At 36.7% G+C, this 21,076-nt stretch overlaps 1 protein-coding gene and 1 pseudogene across 4 annotated transcripts in view; one reads left to right on the top strand and one right to left on the bottom strand.

Annotated features, from left to right (window-relative positions):
- The window catches only part of ZGRF1 (zinc finger GRF-type containing 1), an 84,042-nt gene that overhangs the window by 38,760 nt on the left and 24,206 nt on the right, over nucleotides 1-21,076 (bottom strand). For 2 of the 4 annotated variants that reach the window (XM_045997337.1, XM_045997338.1), the window contains exons 7-14: nucleotides 20,955-21,028; nucleotides 12,512-12,592; nucleotides 10,479-10,664; nucleotides 8,404-8,506; nucleotides 8,211-8,308; nucleotides 5,820-5,943; nucleotides 2,321-2,373; nucleotides 652-790 (exon numbers count right to left, since the gene is read on the bottom strand). In XM_045997337.1, the coding sequence (XP_045853293.1) occupies nucleotides 652-790; nucleotides 2,321-2,373; nucleotides 5,820-5,943; nucleotides 8,211-8,308; nucleotides 8,404-8,506; nucleotides 10,479-10,664; nucleotides 12,512-12,592; nucleotides 20,955-21,028 (858 nt within the window). Of the gene's footprint in view, nucleotides 1-651; nucleotides 791-1,714; nucleotides 2,374-5,819; nucleotides 5,944-8,210; nucleotides 8,309-8,403; nucleotides 8,507-10,478; nucleotides 10,665-12,511; nucleotides 12,593-20,954; nucleotides 21,029-21,076 lie in introns of all 4 variants that reach the window. The other 2 variants (XM_045997335.1, XM_045997336.1) reach the window with 2 other exon arrangements.
- Nucleotides 17,929-18,814, top strand: LOC123936768 (annotated as a pseudogene).

The raw sequence follows: 21,076 nt of genomic DNA, 5'->3' as shown, positions 1-21,076 counted from the left end.
AGAAAAAAGTACAGATGAAGATGAAATATAAAATAATTGTTTGTATCATGTTCACTGTTTGTTAGCTAAATTCAAAAAAGCCTTTTAACAGAGTAATCTATAACCTAATGCTAATATCCATTTTTTTCAAAGGTAAGTTTTGTCCTTGTACAACCAAAAGAACTATCAAAACTAATGCTGGGGAATCTGGATGACTCAGTCAGTTAAAGGTATGCCTTCGGCTCAGATCATAATCTGAGGACCCTGGGATAGAGCCCCACATTGACTCCCACTCCCCCTGCTTGTGCTTCCTCTCTCACTGTCTTTCAAATAAATAAACAAAATCTTAAAAAAAAAAAAACAAAAAACATCACGCATCATGTTTGAAATTTCGTAACAAAACCATTTGTAATACCTCTAGTTTAAAAAACATGAAAAATTATAACTTGAAAAAGATAATACTGTCATTTCCCTCTTAATGAAACTCAGTTTGACCTTAAACTAGCATATAAGTTACTGTTGAAAACTGGAGGAAACATATGGAAAATAACAAATCTCAAGTAGAGAATTTAATATGAAAATTCACAGTATAAAATATTATGCTTTCTATAGCTATACTATTTATATTAAGCAGCAATCAATCATAATAAAATAGAAAGATAACAATCATACCTATGAGACAAGATGTAAAAATCTGCTTATAATGAGCAGGGGACTGAAAAACAGCTGGTATATGAATTTGCCTTTGGGGAAGATAAGCAGATTTTATTTTCTGCCCACTTGGGAAGCATAGCTCAGAGCCATTTATCTCCTGAAATTGAATAATTCAAGTTATTATAACAACTCCAGAAAAGTACTATTTAAGAACGAGAAAGTTATTTTCTATAGAGATGTTTAACAAACACATTTTTCTTTTAATTTTCAGAATTCTTGAAAATCATTTGCTAATTCTAAATGAGACAGGGAATATAGCAAGAATGGCTATGCATGGCAATTTTAATCATATAAATAAGAATAAATGTTTCTGTCCCTTAATAAGTTTTTAGTTTTTGCTAGGAAAAACTTTGCTAATAAGAACAACACTGTATGTTTCAATTTCTGGTTACAATTATAATAATTGTGCAAAATCAATACATAATAAGATCTAACTTTAGACCATCAGCTATGGTCTGATTGGCAAAACTGAACTCGTAGTGAAAAATCAGAACAATCACAGTAAGAGCAGTAATCAAAGTGGAAATAGTTGAAGCTATAATTTATTAACTAGTTATTATGTGCCAGATGCTGCACCAGACACTTTCAAATATATAAGTTCACTTAATGTTCACAACTACTAGTAAAGATTTTAAGTCAAAGAAGATATGATTATACCTAGAGTTCTGGAAAACTCGAAAAAGGAAAAAACAAAAAAGCCATCAGCTCCAGGAGTAAAATCATTGCTTGATATGATTTTGGTAACTGTTTTGTTAAAATTCAGACAACAGGGGCACCTGGGTGGCTTAGTGAGTTAAAGCCTCTGCCTTCGGCTCAGGTCATGATCCCAGGGTCCTGGGATCGAGCCCCTCATTGGGCTCTCTGCAGCAGGGAGCCTGCTTCTCCCTCTCTCTCTGCCTGCCTCTCTGCCCACTTGTGATCTCTGTCTGTCAAATAAACAATCTTTAAAAGAAATAATAAAATAAAATAAAATTCAGACAATAACTATTGGAAAAAATGCACCAAGATACATCTTCCTCACCTGTAAATCTGTTACACTGTAGATGTAGCAGGCAGACTCTCCTAACATGTTTTGAATATTTTCAACCTTGGAAGTCTGCTTTATATTCAAACAGAGTGCTTTCTTTCTAGAAACCAAATCTTGACTGCTAAAATCCTGCTGCTGCTGCTGATGGAGCATGCCTTTGAACATTTGCAAATGCATAGAGTCTAAAGAGATTTCATTCACAGTATCATTCTGTCTTTCACCTGTATCACTAAAACGTGTCCCAGGAATAACCTCAGGAGAGAAGCCATCTGTTACATTCTTATCGACTCTGTTTGGAGTAGTCAAGTTGCACTGGGGTATGTTCTGATATTTCAGCCACTTGCTTTGAGTAGATATATTATTGAGAAGTAAAATGTCCCCTGGAGTCACTTCTCTAGATTCTTTAAAGAAGGAAGTTTCACTTTGGTCCTCAAGCACAAAGCTAAAAGAAAGAGCTCCTGATTCTTCACACAAGTTGAATATGGGGGGGGAACCAGAAGACTGTTGCCTGTCACAGTTGATCACATATGAACAAGAATCTAAATCAGGTGACCTTTCAGCAGGTGGCAAGGTAATAGGTGGAACTCGGGTTCTACTTACTAATGGAAGCCTTTGAAAGTTCTTATTCTCCAGAGAACTGGATTTTTTGATAACTGGGGGGGGGGGGAAAAAAGAGCTGATTAAATAAAAAATGTATTACAGTCACCACCTAGGCTCTAAAAACCAGTAGCTATCTGTATAAAAAAGAAAAAGTACCAACTTGCCTTGAAAAAAATCCATAATTTTATCTCCACTTTCATAATACAAAAATTTTAATGATTTTAAATTCAAAGTTAAGAGACTCAAACTTTCTTAAGGTTGATGAACTTGCAACACTTCTCTTTTTTCTTTTCCCCCTTAGCTAAGGCTTTCCTTCCACCACCAGTCACTAGATTATATTTACATAGCAGTTAAGTTTTCAGAGTACTTTACAGCCAAGAAGGGATTTATTGTACTCATTTTACAGATGAGACTACCAAGACCTAGAAGTGACATGACTACTGATTGACAGAGTCAGGACAAAAACTCAGAACTAATTGTTTGTTCTCATCTTTACATTCCTACTCCAGAGACTGAAGTTCATGGTTTATTTATCTGACCATACGACTGTAACTTCCTTTATATTTACTATACTCATGAATTAATATGTTCACTTTCAGGGTAACAAAGATATTTAGCTTTATTCTGATCTGTTGGTATGGGATAAGAGTTCAACTCTGGTAAACTCATGTAATGGCAGATTTTGGCTGAATTTTGGAATTCCTTCGGTGAGCAGTGTTAGTAACAGACATACTCCTGAAAATGTACAAAGCAATAAAAAATATTTGTTGAATAAACAAGTGAATGAATACTACTACATAGGAAATATATAAGCTGAAAGTTTTTATCTGACAGTCCTATGGTTTCCTATTTTATGATAATGTGCCTTCTTGACAGACTTATCATTTGTTGGAAATAAACTATAGTGATCACTTGGGAAGGTAGTACAGCAATAGGTGAGCCAATGATATTCTTCTATAATGTTAGACTATAATTCTAAGAAGCTAATCAGCAACACTGACAGAAAAGTTAAAACTTCATTAAAGAGTAAAAGATTGGCATACAAATTGACATACAGATCAATGAAAGCAAATAATAGAGAGTTCAGAAATAACCCACACTTACATGGTAAATTAATCTACAACAAAGGAGGCAAGAATATACAATGGGGAAAATCTCTTCAACAACTGGTGCTGGGAAAACCAGACAGCTACATGTAAAAGAATAAAACTGGATCACTTTCTTACACCATAAAAAAAAATTAACTCAAAATGGATTAAAGACATATGTGTGAGACCTAAAATCGTAAAATTCCTAAAGAACAACATAGGCAGTAATTTCTTTGACATTTACCAAGAAAATATGTTTCTACATATGTCTCTTGTGGTAAGAGAAACAAAAACAAAATTAAAAACTACTGGGACTACACTAAAATAAAAAGCTTTTGGACAGCAAAGGAAATCATCAACAAAAGAAAAAGGCAATCGATAGAATGAAAGAAGATATTTGCAAATGCTGTATCAGATAAGGGGTAAATATCCAAAATATATAAAGAACTTCTACAACTCAACACCAAAAAACCACAATTAACTCTATTAAATTGGGCAAAGGATCTGAATAGACATTTCCTTTTTTCTTTTAAATTTATTTATCTTAGAGAGAGAAAGCGTGTGTACGAGCACAAATGGGAGAGGGGGCAGTGGGAGAAGACAGAATCCTCAAGCAGACTCCCTGCTGAGCATGGAACCTGATTCAGCTTGATATCAGGACCTTGAGATCATCACCTGAGGTGAAGTCAAGAGTCCGCTGCTTTACTGACAGCCATCCAGACGTCCCTGAATAGATATGTTTCCAAAGACATACTGATGACCAACAGACACATGAAAAAATGTTCAACATCACTCATCATCAGGGAAATGCAAATTAAAAACCAAAATGAGCACAATGAGATATTACTTTACATCTGTCAGAATGGCCAAAATAAGAAAAGACAAGAAATAGCAAGTGTTGGCAAGGATGTGGAGAAAAAGAACCCAATGCACTGTTGGTGAGAATGCAAGTTGGTGCAGCTATAATGGAAAACAGTATGGAGGTTCCTCACAAAATTAAAAATAGAATTACCATATAATACAGTAATTCCACTACTGGGTATTTACCCAAAGAAAATGAAAACACTAACTTGAAAAGATATATACATCCCTATGTCTGCTGCATTATTTTCAATAGCCAAGATATGGAAGCATGTCCATCCACAGATGAATGGATAAAGAAGATGTGGTGTACACACACACACACACCCCAAAAAATGGAATATTACTCAGCCAAGAAAAAGAATGAATTCTTGCCATTTGCAACAACATAGATGGACCTAGAGGGTATAATACTAAGCAAAATAAGTCAGAGAAAGACAAATACCATATCATTTCATCCATATGTGGAATTTAAGAAAAAAAAAAGATTAAAAGAGATAAACAAAAAACAGATTCTTAAATACAGAGAATAAACTGATAGTTGCTAGAGGGGAGGTGGGTGGGGGAAGGAGTGAAATAGATAAAGGAGATTAAGAGCACACTTACTCAATAGGCATTGAGAAATGTATAAAATTGTTGCATCACTGTATTCTACACCTGAAGCTAATAAAACACTACATGTTAATTATACTTGAATAAAAAATTAAAAATTAAAATTTTAAAAAATAAAGAAAGACCCATGGCTTAACTATGAAAATTATCTATTATTTCATTGTCACTTCACTTGTTTGGATACCCATGCCTCCCACACTGACTCCTCCTTACCTTGTTTTCTCTACTAACCATACTCACTAAACCTTTTCCAACGCAACTACTCATTCACATTACAAAGTTGTTGTTTTTTTGTATCATCCACTCATGACCAAAAAAATTACCTACAACTTCACCCCTTACCCAACACAGCTTTGGAATCAGGGGCAGATCCGCTGGTGAAATTGTAAGAAGAGAGAGAAAAAGAAAAGTTTAGGGAAAGAATCCTACAGAACGTACTATACTTATCACAAAGTAGGAATTTACTCATAGGGAGGAGTCAAAAAAAAAAGAGACCTGAAAATGCAACTGCGGAAGCAGCAGCTGAAGAGACGCCTAAGCAAATCAGAGGAAAGAAAGAGGTTAGAACAAAGTCAACCAATGATGTAGATGAGACATTGACAATGAACTGTTCCCGTGGGAGGGGAGTGGGCAATAGAGGGGCCTGGCTCTGGAGTTAGAGCTGTGAGAAGAACTGTAATGACAGAAGATAATTTCAGAGGTCCATAATGAGAAAATGACAGGAGAAGTAAGAAGCAACCTGCAAGTTAGAAGAAAATACCATATTTGGAAGTAAGAGCCATTTGGAATAGAAAAAGGGAAGGCTTGAGGGATACGACATAGAATCTGTTCTAAGATACTTTCAGTTTAGTAATAATTGCTCAAATAAAAAACTTCATTTTACACAGAGAGGTATTAGAGCACTTTGATAGTAACTAAGTTGAGGAAGTGAAGGTCACCAGGTAAAGTTCTTTCTTTCAGGGACTCCTCAGAGAATTCCAGCACAAAGTCTTCATCTCTTGAGTTCAAAGTAAAAGTAGAAACAGGGTTTAATGTAGAGATCTTTTGTTCTGGTGATATCGCCTATTCAGAAAGAAAAAACAAGACTATTGACCAGAATGTTATTACACTTTTTTCCCTATAGTTTGAAATGAATTCTAGTAATCTACATTAAAAAATAATGCTTTCAAGCACATTATGTAGAGTTATAGCAGGACAAAGATTCTTCCCAAAGGGGCAGGATAGAATAAACTCATTAAAGTCAATAATAACCATAAAAAGTAAAATACAGAACATTAAAAACTACTGGATTCATGTTGTTCAGTCAGTGGGTGGCTCAGTCAGTTAAGTGTCTGGGCTCAGGTTATGATCCCACGGTCCTGGAAACAAGTCCCACATTAGGCTCCCCAGGGAGCGTGCTTCTCCCTTTGCCCCTTACCCTGTTTCTGCTCTCTCTCTCTCTCTGTCAAATAAACAAATAAATAAAATCTTTAAAATAAATAAATAATTAAAACTTTTGGATTTACTTGAAATGGGTCAGATTCTGATTTAGATTGATAGGAGTTGTGGGGATTTGATTCTAAAGATGAATCTCTAGTTGATGGGGATTAAGATGAACTCAGACCTCACAGTTTGGAGCTGTGAAAGTAAAACTTCCTGTAGACTCAAGGAATGAACAGCTTTCTAATGTCCTCAGGTCTAGGGTTTACCTACAGTTGACCTAAATTTCAAAATATTGCTCCAAAATGGAGTGAACTCTTTTGATATATTCTAGACCTGAATAATCATATTATTCATTATGTTATTCTCCTTAAAACAGTATTTAATTTTCTTTTTGCTTCCAGAAATTAATCACCTTAAAAATCTAATATGATGATCACATTTATACATATTTGTGTAACAATAGAATAAAAGAATAAAAGTTTGGAAGAATGCATACCAAACTGTTAAGAATGGTTAGTTAAAAAAAAAAAGAAAAAAGAATGGTTGGTTTCTAATGGAGGTGGAATTAGGGGGAAAGTGTTCTTGTAACTTTATGTACTTCTGAATGGTTTAAACTTATTAGATTGTATCCGTGTATTTTTTTTTAGTAATTTACAATAAAGATAAAAAATTATATGTAAATTTTAGAACACTTTCTTGATTAGCCACTTGTTTCCAGGTGCTGTGCTAGGAAATAAGGATGTGAAGATGAATATTCATGATCCCCACACTCTAGGTCTTCAGTATAGTAGAATAAACAAACTAATGAGAAATTACATTCAATCATCACCATAGTAATAGTCTTATTATATTTACAAATTTTTACTGTGTGCCAGGGTCTACCCTAAGCACTGTATATGTGATTCTTACCACAATCATATGAGACTGGTACTCCTATTTTCCTTATTTTACCACTGAGAAAACTGAGAAATAGAGTAGGTAAGCAATTAAATTTGTTTAAATTCACCCGGCTTATTAGCAGCAGAGTTGGCATTCAAACCTAGGTGGTCTCCATTGTATTGCACCTTCAACAAAAGTAACAATAATAGGCAGTTCTTACTGAGTATGACACAGAGTATTACCGCCACAGTACATCCTCTACAAACTGGCCACAGAGTTCTTTCTAAACATAAGTCGAACCATTTCCTCTCATTAAAACTCTAATGGTTCCCAAACTCTCTCAAAGTACAAGAACGTTCTGAAAATGTCCTGTGCAGCACCCCTGTAAGATCAGCCCCTTACCTTCACTTTGATCTAACTTCCTACCACTCTCCCCTTCATTGATTGATTGATTGATTCATTCATTCATTCATTCATGCATTCATTCCAGGGCTATCTCCTTGTGTTCTATAAACTGGCCAGCATTCCCCTGCCTCAAAACCTCTACATTTGCTATTCCTTGTACCTGGAATGCTCCAGATATCTGCATGGCATGTGCATGCTCTCCCTTCTTATTTATTCTAACAAACTATACTGATGTTTTATCACTAAAATAATGTTGATTATTGGTAACCTTTCTTGATCATGTTTTAAAAAAATCCTAAGATTTTTATCTTTTTAGCCTTTGCTGGATTAATTTCTTCTAACATTACCAAGATTTGTTTTTAAAGATTTATTTATTTATTTGAGAGAGTGAGAGAGAGAGCGAGCATGCATGAGCAGGGGCAGAGGTGGTAGGAGAGGAGAGAGAATCTCTACAGCAGACTCTCTGTAAAGTATGGCGCCTGACTCCGCCCAATCCCAGGACTCTGAGATCATGACCTGAGTCGAAATCAAGAGTTGGCCACTTCACTGACTAAGTCACCCAGGCATCCCAAGATTACCAAGATTTTTTACACTCAACCATTAAAATTCTCCTTATATTATACCTTATTTGTTTCCCATGAAGTCTTCTCTGCTGATTTAAAATTATAATCCAAATAATGATATGAATGTTCTGAATTTTTAGGAGAGAAATCTAAAATAACTGTGGAGAAGAAAAAAAAGCATGAATTTTTACGTAACATTCTGTCCAATGTCAAATAAATTTTTAATGTTATATTTTACTTAGAATTTACTTACAGTCATTTTCAATTGAGTTCTTATTAGACTCAGCTCTCACTTGAAAATTATCTTCAATATGAGAGCCAATACCTCCTTTTGGAAAATTTTCTTCATCTGGGTACTAGAAAACAGAGACCAATTATCAGTTTACTTAGTAAAAAGATAAAGTGTGTGTGTGTGTGTATATCTCTATCTTTATCTACCTCCCTACATGTGTGTTCACACACACACACACACACACACACACACACACACACACACACACAGTTTGTGGTTATAACTTGAGACACAGAAGAACAGAAGCAGTATCTTATGAAGTCAATTCAGGGAAAGCAGAATACATTATATATCATCAATGCTTACATTCACATTTCTTATATCTCAACATCACTGAAATAAAGGATGCACCCTAACAGTGATGACCTTGTTACATCCCTATAGCATTGGCAATAGTCATAACACTGCTGGCATTGCTGTGCAAGTGAAATCATATACAAGTTAGTCATACTGTTCCTACAATAATCACTTAAGCATGAGTTTGCATTAACATTACTTGTTATGTAATTTTGCCATTTAAACATCTTCAAAAGGATAATATTATCATTTGCCACTGAACAAAAAAGTATTGCATTCAAAGAAGGCAAGGAGGCAAAGCAGTGTGATGTATCATTAAAATATCTACACCCAAATAAATCCAAGACTTCTTACAACAAGCAAAACATCAAAATTCTAAGTGGAAGTGAAAAAGTTCTAGAGATCTGCTTCATGACATTATAAATACATTTCACATGACTTAACTGTATACATAAAAATAGGTAAGATTATAAATTTTATGATTTTTTTACCATAATAAAAAAGTTTTTTTGTTTTTAAGTAGGCTCCACACCAAGTGCACAGCCCAACATGAGGCTCAAACTCACAAACCTGAGAGCAAGACGTGAGCTGAGATCAAGAGTCAGATGCTTAACCAACTGAGCCACCCAGGCGCCCCACCACAATAAAAAAGGTTTTAATAAAAAAGTCAAAGTGATGAAGCACTGTATAATGTTAACTGCTCTTCTTTCTTAGTGATATATAATGGTGCTTCTTTTATTTTTCAATTTTTTTTTAAGATTTTATTTATTGGGGTGCCTGGGTGGCTCCATTAGTTATGTGGCTGCCTTCGGCTCAGGTTATGATCCCACAGGCCTGGGATCAAGCCCCCCATCGGGTTCCCTGCTCAGCAGGGAGTCTGCTTTTCCCTCTCCCTCTGCCTGCCTCTCTGCCTACTTGTACTCTCTGTCAAATAAATAAATAAAATCTTTAAAAGAAAAAAAAATATTTTATTTATTTATTTGACAGAGAGAGAGTGAGAGAGCACAAGTAGCACAAGGAAGCAGCAGAGGCAGAGGGATAAGGCGGCTCTCTGCTGAGCAGGGAGACGGATGAGGGATTTGATCCCAGGATCCTGGGATTATGATCTGAGTTGAAGCCAGATGCTTAACTGACTGAGCCACCCAGGTGCCCCATAATGGTGCTTCTTTTAATCAGTGATAGTACCTGGGAATTTGATGAAATAACAGAATATTTTTTGAGGTTTAGACACTACTATATGCAATCTGCCACACTTATACCAAAAAGCTCTTTTCTCTGTAGGTAGGCCTGGTCATTTTGCCTTAAAATATATCTTATAGGGGCACCTGGGTGGCTCAGTGGGTTAAGCCTCTGCCTTCAGCTTGGGTCATGGTCTCAGGGTCTTGGGATCGAGCCCCGCATCGGACTCTGCTCGATGGGTAGCCTGCTTCCCTGTCTCTCTCTGCCTGCCTCTCTGCCTGCTTGTGCACTCTCTCTCTCTCTCTCTGTCAAATAAATAGATAAAATCTTTGGGGAAAAAAATGTTAATCTCTTGAACAGACACTGTTTTGAATATATGCTTATCATTCTCTTATGAACTCTATTTGGTAGCAATTGAGAGGTGCTTAGTGTCATACTTTAGAGAAGTGGGGGTAAGGATAACTTTTCTTTGTTCAAAGATTTAAATAGTTCTTCATAAAATTTAGTATTGATATAAAGACAATGATTTGGCAAGGTGCAACTATAAAAAATATTTTTACCTGCAAGAAATCAATCTGCATACAAGCACTAGTCAATTTTGGTGTCAATAAACAAGTGTCTGTCCTGTAGTTTTCATACTCAATACTATCTGGAAACTGACCGCATTCTAGTTGTGAGCTGTGTCCTCTGACCATCAAAGCACTAGTAGCTGATCCTTTCACTTGGTGCCCTTGAAACTCAACAGGCTACAAATAAATTATTAAAAATGAGTATTGCAATAAGTACATATTGATATATAGTCATAATGTATATATACACAGGAAAGAAATCACAATTTAGCTTTCTTATTAAATATTACTTAATGTAAATAATTAAGTGAATAATACTGAAAACCAGAAAAACTCCTATTATCCTAACACATGCTAATTGTAAAACGTAATTTGGTCATTGATTTAATTGAATTCAAATTCACCATTAATAAATATTAATAATATTAACATTAACATTGATAACATTAATAAATATGAATTTTTTATAAGGAGCACAAAAACTATAGTAATAATGGACTAATTAAACCAGAAAAATACAGTTGGCCCCTTTCTCTATGCTTCCCATGTACATTATACAACTTTCCATTATAGACTTAAAACATTATACTATAATGAAGTTTCTTTTCATCTATATCCTAATTGTACTATAAACTTCTTGAGGGGAGAGACCTGTTGGTTTCATCAGGGTATCACGTGCATTTAACACCATGCTTGGCATATCAGAAGCAGTCAATAAACATGTAATAGGAAGTAAGGGAAGATATACAGGAAGCATTTTCCTTTGTTCGGGCATTTTGTAAACTATCAGGCTTTCCAGAAGAGGGATGGTGGGCTCTCTGCCTCCCAGAAGATCTGATCCTATTGCTCTGAGAACAAAGTCCTAAGAATATGATGTCAATACAGGTGTGTACTTCAGAGAGGTACTGTCATCTCCTCAGAGACCTGATCTGCTCTCAAGTCTTCAAACAGCTTTCTCTACTGTCCGCTTGAGGGGTTGTAGGAATTTTATTCCTCACTGGGTGACAAAATTTACTCAGAAAGTGGAAAATTAAGATTGCTTGGATCGCCTGGGTGGCTCAGTGGGTTGAGCCTCTGCCTTCAGCTTGGGTCATGATCCCAGGGTCCTGGAATTGAGCCCCACATCAGGCTCTCTGCTCGGTAGGGAGCCTGCTCTTCCCTGTCTCTCTGCCTGTTGCTCTGCCTACTTGTGATCTCTCTGTCAAATAAATAAATAAAATCTTTAAGAAAAAATTAAGATTGCTAATAAAGCCAAAGAAATGTACATAAAGGGTGAATTTATTTCTAACTGATAAATTAACAAAATTATGATAGTAAATAATCTGAATATTCACTTATTTAAAAATTAAGATTCTAAATCACACATGTGAAAGGAAAATCAAATCTAAATATCCCTTATACAGGACCTTTGTTGAAAGTATTCTAAATTTTAAAACATACACAGTTCAACTATAAAAGTATCACCTGTTAGACTCTGTATATTTCTAATTTGTTTGATGGAGAATACACATTCTCCATAAGCAATAGATACCTTACTCTCTACGCTTCTATGTAGATCTCCTTTAAAGTTCTGTTGGGTTTTAGGAATAGAATCAGTATTTATAAAGTCCAAGTATTTATATGCTACTTTCTCTACAAATTTTTGATATGGTGGAGATGGCACTAGGTAGAACTTGGGTTAGATATACTTCTACAGAAGTAGGACTGGTAGAGTAGCCTATATGTCGAAGGCTATAAAGATCTTCATTTTGTTCTCTGCAAAACATTCATTATTTACAGCTTATTTATCTTCCAGTTTCTAGGGTGTGTGTCATATATATGCATGATGCATTATTAGTTCACTAGTAAAGAGAAAGGGCTCAAGTCAAACAAGGGGTACTAGTCATTAGTTTTTCTTGTTCCTAAAATCAGGTTAATCTCATTATGCTCATTAACCTTCTGCCTATGAAAACTGTGAGAGTGGTATAAGAAAATAGCAGGAAAAGGCAGTAGATTAGAAAATCAAAGTTGTTCACAAATTTTACCTTAGGGTCACAGGTTTTTCTCTCTAATTGTTTAGGGATAACATCTAGAAAAGCAGTCTCTTCATCAACCAAGGAAAAGATCTAGAATAAAATATCAGTAAGTGTGTTAGCTAGTAGAGTTTTGCAGGCCGCTCATGAGTTTTATTGGAAAATACTCCCAAAACTTAAAGCTTGCCATTTGAAAGTACACTTGTCATTTCAATCTTACTTCTGTATATACAAACATATAATAAGCTACCTCTGGCAAGCGAGTTCTCCAGCAGGTAAGTTACTATGCTAATTAATTTTAAAACTCAGCAATAAATAATTCTAATCCTAATTTTTTTTTAATTTATTTATTTTGAGGGGAGCCTGGGTGGCTCAGTCAGTTAAGCCTCTATTTTGGCTCAGCTCACAAGACCTGTGTCTGGCTCTTTGCTCACTGGGGAGTCTGCTTCTCCTTCTCCCTCTGCCTGCTGCTCCCTCTGCTTATGCTCTCTCTCTCTCTCTCTCTGTCAAATAAATAAATAAAATGTTTATAAATTTATTTATTTGGAGAGATAGAGGGAACATATGTGCACACAAGAGGAAGGGGCAGAGGGAAAGAGAGAATCATTTTTAAGATTTTATTTATTTGAGAGAGAAAGAGTATGTGTGCAAGTGTGCATATGAGTGGTGGGAGGGGCAGAGGGAACTGAACAGGCAGAATCCCCACTGAGCAGGGAGCCTGCTCAGGAGATTGTGACCTGAGCTGAAGGCTGACACTTAACCAACTGAGCCACCCATGTGCCTCAGGAGAGAGAAAATCTTGGGTGGAGTCCCCACAAAGCCTCAACCTCGGGGCTCAGTCTCATAGCCCTGAGATCATGACCAGAGCTGAAATCAAGAGTCGGACATTTAACCAACTAAGGCACCCAGGCAATCCTAATTCTTAAATTATAGTTGATTTTTTTAAAGATTGTATTTTATTTATTTATTTGACAGAGAGACAAAGAGAGTACAAGCAGCCAGAGTGGCAGGCAGAGGAAAAGGGAGAAGAAGGGAGCAGGGAGCTCCCAAGCAGGGAGCCCAATGTGGGGCTCAATCCCAGGACCCTGCGATCATGACCCTAGCTGAAGGCAGACACTTAAGCAATTGAACCACCCAGGAGCCCCTAGTTGAATATTTCAACCCTAGAAAAAATTGTTGCATACCTAATGATCACCCATCTAACCGAATACTTAATGTTAATGCAGATTATTTAATTCAAAAATTAGTTTGAGGGGTGCCTGGGTGGCTCAGTGGGTTAAAGCCTCTGCCTTCGGCTCAGGTCATTAATCCCAGGGTCCTAGAATCGAGAACCGCATCCGGCTCTCTGCTCAGCAGGAAGCCTGCTTCCTCCTCTCTCTCTGCCTGCCTCTCTGCCTACTTATGATCGCTCTCCGTCAAATAAATAAATAAAATCTTTAAAAAATAAAAAATAAAAAAATAAAAATAAATAAAATTTTTTTAAAAAATTAGTTTGAAACCAAAGGAGGAAAAATTGTAAAAAGCATTATCAATTTAAAGAATGAATCAGGGGCACCTGGGTGGCTCAGCCAGTTAAGCGTCTGCCTTCAGCAGGTCATGATCCCGGGGTCCTGGGATTCAGCCCCGCATCAGGCTCTCTGGTCAGTAGGGAGTCTGCTTCTCCCTCTGTCCCTCACCCCACTCATGTTCTCTCTCTCTCTCTTTCTCAAATAAATAAATAAAATTAAAAAAAAAAAAAAAAAAAAAGAATGAAATCTGAGCACCTGGCTGGCTCAGCCAGTAGAGCATGTGACTCTTTTTTTTTTTTTTTTTTTAATTTATTTTAGAGAGAGAGCAAAAGCGAGAGGAGGGGCAGGAGGAGGAGAGAGAGAATCCTTAAACAGGCTCCCCACTGAGCATGGAGCCCAACACAGAGTTTGAGCCCAGTACAATGGGATCACAATCTAATCCAGAGTCTGCCATTTAACTGACTGGCATCCAGGTGCCCCAATAGAGCATGTGACTCTTAATCTCGGAGTTGTGAGTTCAAGCCCACTTTGGGCATGAAGCCTACATTAAAAATAAGATAAGGGACGCCTGGGTGGCTCAGTGGGTTAAGCCGCTGCCTTCGGCTCGGGTCATGATCCCAGGGTCCTGGGATCGAGTCCTGCATGGTCTCCTTGCTCGGCAGGGAGCCTGCTTCTCTCTCCACCTCTGCCTGCCTGTGTGCTCTCTCTCTCTCTCCTTCTCTCTGACAAATGAATAAAATTAAAAAAAAAAAAAAGATAAAAAGATAAACCAATTCCTAGCAACCATAAAAACACAAGATATAGACAAGAGCAACTAGTCATTTTTAGTTCATCAAACTATAAAACCATAATTTCTACTATGAATTAGCCTTTGAAAAGGAATTTAACAGAAATAATTTTTATGTTTAAAAAATAGAGAGAAAAAAATTCCTCAACAGACAAGAGATAATGCATTTCTTCAAATAGTTACCTTCTATTAATAACATAATACATTAGCACATCTGCCAACCAAGTAGTTCTTAAAAACATTCAACTCATATTTTAGAATTAGAATTTTCAAATACAGTGAGTTTAAAAAACCAATTAGCAAAGCACCCTCTCTTCTGTTGCTATTTGTAGCTAATTATAGAAATAAAATTAGCAAAAATAAAATAGCAGTGCCATTAAGTATATCCTTAAAGAGTACCCTAACTTTAAATTTTGAAAGTTTTTCTTTTTTTTTTAAAGATTTTATTTATTTATTTGACAGAGAGAGAGATCACAAGTAGGCAGAGAGGCAGGCAGAGAGAGGGGGGAAGCAGGCTCCCTGCTGAGCAGAAAGCCAGATGCAGGGCTTGATCCCTGGACCCTGGGATCATGACCTGAGCTCAAAGGCAGAGCCACTAAGATGCCCCCTGGAAGTTTTTCTATCATTAATGAACATGAAGAGGTTGCTTCAGAAAGTTATAGTATGAAAGGTATTACAAAAATGCAAATATACTCCTATATTAATGCTAAAAAGATTGAAATAAAAAAAATTTTTTGCAAAAGATTATAAGACCTTTTTCATTCCTATGAGATTACAACAGATTTTTAAAAATATATGATATTTATTTTAAATGGCAACTCATAGGGATGCTTGGGTGGCTCAGTTGGTTAAGTGTTTGCCTTCAGCTCAGGTCATGATCCCAGGGTCCTGGGATCAATGCCCGAGTCAGTTTCCCTGCTCAATGGGGAATGTGCTTCTCCTTCTGCTGCTCCCCCTGCTCATGCTCCCACTCTCTTCCTCTCTAATAAATAAATAACATCTTTAAAGAGTAAAAATAAAAATAAATGGCAACTCATTGTGGAGAATGACAGAGTTATCTGCAGTTTATATTTTGTGTAAACTATCCTTGAAAAGGTTTAAACCCTATTTTTTCAAGTGAAGAAATTAAGAAAGTGATCATTTCTAAGCTAAATAATGAAGTTGTTCATTATTATTTTATACATTTGATCTTATTATATAAGGATGAAAAATGATCAAGCCACCACTATATGAATTTTATTTGTTTTGTTTTGTTCTCTTTAAGGCAACAGAGTTGCAGGTACAGCTATAATTGTCAATGACAATTCTTGGATTAAGTAATGATTACAAGTTTACAAACTTATTTGTGGGGGTGCCTGGGGGGCTCAGTGGGTTAAGCCTCTGCCTTCAGTTCAGGTCATGATCTCCAGGTCCTGGGATTAAGCCCTGCATCAGGCTCCCTGCTCAGAGGGAACCTGCTTTCCCTTGCACCCGCCTGCCTCTCTGCCTATTTGTGATCTCTGTCTGTCAAATAAATAAAATCTTAAAAAAAAAAACTTATTTGTGATAAAAGATTTGTTACTTAACCAAATCCTACTGACCACACCAGGATATTTATACAAGACAGTAGCCTCATCTAAGTAAGTTTACAAATGATATTGAAAATTGACAGGGGCGCCTGGGTGGCTCAGTGGGTTAAAGCCTCTGCCTTCGGTTCAGGTCATGATCCCAGAGTCCTAGGAAGGGAGTCTGCTTCCCTCCTCTCTCTCTCTCTGCTTCTCTGCCTACTTGTGATCTCTGCCTGTCAAATAAATAAAATCTTTAAAAAAAAAAAACTGACAATATAAAATTATATGCCATATCTATATATATAACTATAAATTCTGGCCTCTTTATATTTTAAAAATTAACTCATCTGCCAAGACTGAAGTGGTTCACTTGGTTCAACTTCATTTTCTTTTATAATCTTAGGAACAGAATATAAACAGAATAACTAAGAGGTACTAGTAAGTTACAAAATAAAATATAAATTTCTATTAAACAAAAAATAGAAGAACAAAAAAGAATAAAAATTTAAAAATAAAAATAAAAAAATAAAAGAAATCTATCACTAATAATCAAAGGAACAAAAACTATATATTAATTAAATACTATTCTGACTTCGCAAGAATTGAAAATATCTTTTTTTTTTAAGATTTATTAGGACACCTGGGTGGCTCAAATGATGAAGCATCTGCCTTTGGCTGGGATCACGATCCCAGGGTCCTGGGATAGAGCCCCAAGTTGGGCTCCTGGCTCAGCAGGGAGTCTGCTTCTCCCATTCCCTCTGCCTCTGCTTCTCCCCCTGCTCATGCTCTCTCTCTCTGTCTCAAATGAATAAATAAAATCTTAAAAAAAAATTTATTTATTAGAGAGGAAGAGAGAGTGTGAGGCTGAGGGGAAGGGAAGAGGAAAAGAGAGAGAATCTCAAACAGCCCTCACACAGAGCAGAGTCCAATGCTGGACTTGACCCCACGATCCCAAGATCACAACCCAAGCCGAAATCAATAGTCAGATGTCCAAGTAATCAAGCCACTTAGGTGTCCCAGCATTGAAAATATCTTAGTACTGGTGAATGTGAAGTGAAATAAATATTCATACTACAAAAGAGTAAGGTTTTTAGATTTGCCAATATAAATCAAGAAAATTGTTCTTAGGGGCACCTGGATGGCTCAGTGGGTTAAGCCTCTGCCTTCGGCTCAGGTCATGATCTCAGGGTCCTGGGATAGAGCCCTGCATCAGGCTCTCTGCTCAGCAGGGTGCCCTCCCACCCCCCGCCTGCCTCTGCCTACTTGTGATCTCTTTCTGTCAAATAAATAAATCTTAAAAGAAAAAAAAAAAAAGAAAATTGTTCTTAGCCTTTCAAGTTATCATCAATTCCACATGTGGGACTCAAATCTAAGAAAATAACTCAAAATGTAAACAACTTACGTGCAAAAACATTTGCTGAAGTTTTATTTATCCTAGCAAAATGCTAGAAATAATTTAAATCTTCAGAATAGGGCACTGCTATCCAAAGCACAGACTATCCATAGGATGGGATGGTAAGTAACCTGTGAAAGGTATTAAACTGCTGGTCCGTTGTTGAGTGGCTAACGTGGTCTCTGCTCTGCAGGATGGCGTTTGTTAAAGTTGTCAAGAATAAGTCTTACTTTAAGAGATACCAAGTGAAATTTCGAAGATGACGAGAGGATAAAACCGATTATTATGCTCAGAAACACTTGGTACTTCAGGATAAAAATAAACACAACACACCTCACTACAGGATGACAATCTGTGTAACCAAAAGAGATCTCATTTGTCAGATTACTCACACCCACATAGAAGGAGATATGATAGTTGTGCAGCATAAGCTCATGAACCCCAGAGTATGGTGTGAAGGTTGGCCTGATAAATTATGCTGCAGCATATTGTACTGGCCTGCTGCTGACCCACAGGCTTCTCAAGAGATTTGACAGGGACAATATCTATGAAGCCCAAGTGGAGGTGACAAGATGAATGCAATGTGGAAACACTGATGGTCAACCTGGTATTTTCACCTGCTATCTGGATGCAGAGCTTGCCAGAACTACTCCTGGAAATAAAGTTTGGGGCCCTCATGGGTGCTGTGAATGGAGGCTTGTCTATTTCTCACAGTACCAAATGATTTCCTAGTTATGATTCAGAAAGCAAGGAATTCAATGCAGAAGTACATCAGAAGCTCATCAAGGGTCAGAACGTTGCAGATGACATGCATTACTAATGGAAGAAGATGAAGATGCTTACAAGAAACAGCTCTCTCAATACAAAAACAATGTAACTCCAGACATGACAGAGATGCGGAGATGCGTAAGAAAGCTCATGCTGCTATATGAGACAATCCAGTCTAGAAGAAGCCTAAGAAAGAAGTTAAAAAGAAGAGGTGGAACCATCCCTAAATGTCCCTTGCCCAAGAAGAAAAACTGGGTAGCTCAGAGGAAGGCAAGCTTCCTTAGAGCTCAGGAGCAGACTGCTAAGAGCTAATAAACCAAACCACAATTTTCTATGAAGATTTTTCAGATAAAGACAATAATAAGCTTTCTCACCAAGCAGCAAAAAAAAATTAATAAATAAGCAGAAGACATATTTAAGAGGTGTCTTTTTTTTTTAAAGATTTGTTTTTATTTATTTGACAGACAGAGATCACAAGTAGGCAGAGAAGCAAGCAGAGAGAGAGAGGAGGAAGCAGGCTCCCTGCTGAGCAGAGAGCCCGATTTGGGGCTCGATCCCAGGACCCTGAGATCATGACCTGAGCCGAAGGTAGAGGCTTTAACCCACTGAGCCACCCAGGCGCCCCAAGTGGTGTCTTAATAAGGTGAGAAACATAAAATATTAAGGGGAAAAGACAGAAAACTGCTTACACACACAACAATCTAACCATATTTTTGAAAATGGGCCTAAAATGTTGCAAACATTAATAATAATTACCTATCAGTGATAGGGTGACTTTTATTTTTCTTCATTTTTTTCTGTATTTAAAAAAGGAGAAAAAAAAACAGTAACATGGAAAATAGAGTAAGATACAAAATGGGGGCAAAGGAAACATTTCACCTCTTTTTGTTTCAAACATGTCTTTTAGAAAGAGCAGTGCCATATAATGAATATCCCTCCAAATACGTTAAACATCCCCAAGAAGAAACACTAATTTAGAGGATTTATTCTAGAATTTCAATGTATTCTAATTAGTACTATAATTTTTATAGCATTACCATGGTTCCTAAACTGCTCAACAAGGTACTTTGGGGTACCACAGTGAACTCAACAGGGGCTGTTCAAAATGTTTTAAAATTTAAGGGACGGGGTGTCTGGATGGCTCAGTGGGTTGAGCATCCAACTCTTGGTTTTGGCTCAGGTCATGATCTCAAGGTTGGGAGACTGAGCCCTTCACTGGGCTTTTCACTCAACAGAGTCTGCTTAAAAGATTCTCTCTCTCCCTCTGCTTCCTCCTCTGTTCTTCCCATGCCTTGTGTGCGTTTTCTCTCTCTCTGTCTCTCAAGTAAATATATAAAATCTTTTAAAAATTATAAAAATCGGGGTGCCTGGTAGCTCAGGTGGTTAAGGGTCTGCATTCAGCTCAGGGTATGATCTCAGGGTCTTGCATCAAGCCCTGCTTCAGCCTCCCTGCTTCAGCCTCCCTTCTTAGCGCAGAGTACACTTCTTCCTCTTCCTCTCCCCCTCTACACCATTCATGCTCTCTCTAGTTCTCTCTAGCTCTGTCTCTCAAATAAAATCTGTAAAAAAATTATAAAATTTTTAAAATTTAAATAAATTTAAAAGGAAATACAGTTATCACTTGGCATCTGTTGATCACTGAATAAACTGTTAACTCAAGGTAGTTCAGTTCAACATCAGATCTTGTGCCATCTCTTTCAATGGCATTTTATCTTTGTAAAGTTGAGTTTTCAGAAACTACTACGATAAAAATCAATTACCATGCAAAAATCAATGTGAACAAGAAAACTAATCTATTCTAAGGTTTGAGAAGTTTTGCAATGCCCAACAAGTGCATACATTCCATTAGCGATTGTGTTTATTTAAAACTAAAATGCTTACATTGGGCTCCGTGCTGGGTGGAGCCCACTTAAAAAAAAAAAAAAGCGGAAAGTGGCTCAGTCAGTTAAGTACCAACACTTGATCTCAGCTCAGGTCTTGACCTCAGCTCAGGTCTTAACCTCAGGGTCATGAGCTCAAACCCCGCACTGGGTTCTGAGCTGGGTGAAGAGCCTACTTAAAAAGTAAAATAAAATAAGATAAAATAAAAGGCTTACAGTAATCACATATATTCACAATATATACGTATGTTAAATCATTATGTTGTACACCTTAAACCGATGTTATATGTCAACAATACCAATTAAACAGGAAAATAAAAATAAAAAGCTTACTAAATTAGTAGGACATAATACTTACTTACTAAGTTGCTTAATACTTCTAACTACTTAATAAATGGAACTGCTAGACTCTTTTCCCCCCAAGGATATAATGAAAATAATTACTGAGATACAAGTTTGGGGCGGGCATGAGATAAGATATCTTGGGACCCTATATATTACTGTAGTCTCATCATAAAGAACAGTACAGAACATTCTATATCAAAATAAAAAAATATAGGGAAAAATTGTACCTGTTGAGAATCCTGGTTCAGAGGAGGCAACTTTGGTAGAGCTTGTAAAACTCCTGCAGTCAATGGTTTCCTAACTATAACAGATAAAATAAAGTTATTTTATTCATCTCATATATAGTGTT

This window comes from Meles meles, chromosome 2 (genome assembly GCF_922984935.1).
Source record: "Meles meles chromosome 2, mMelMel3.1 paternal haplotype, whole genome shotgun sequence".
NCBI lineage: Eukaryota > Metazoa > Chordata > Mammalia > Carnivora > Mustelidae > Meles > Meles meles.
The sequence above is the reverse complement of the archived record's forward strand: the minus strand, read 5'-3'. Positions and strand labels throughout refer to the sequence as shown.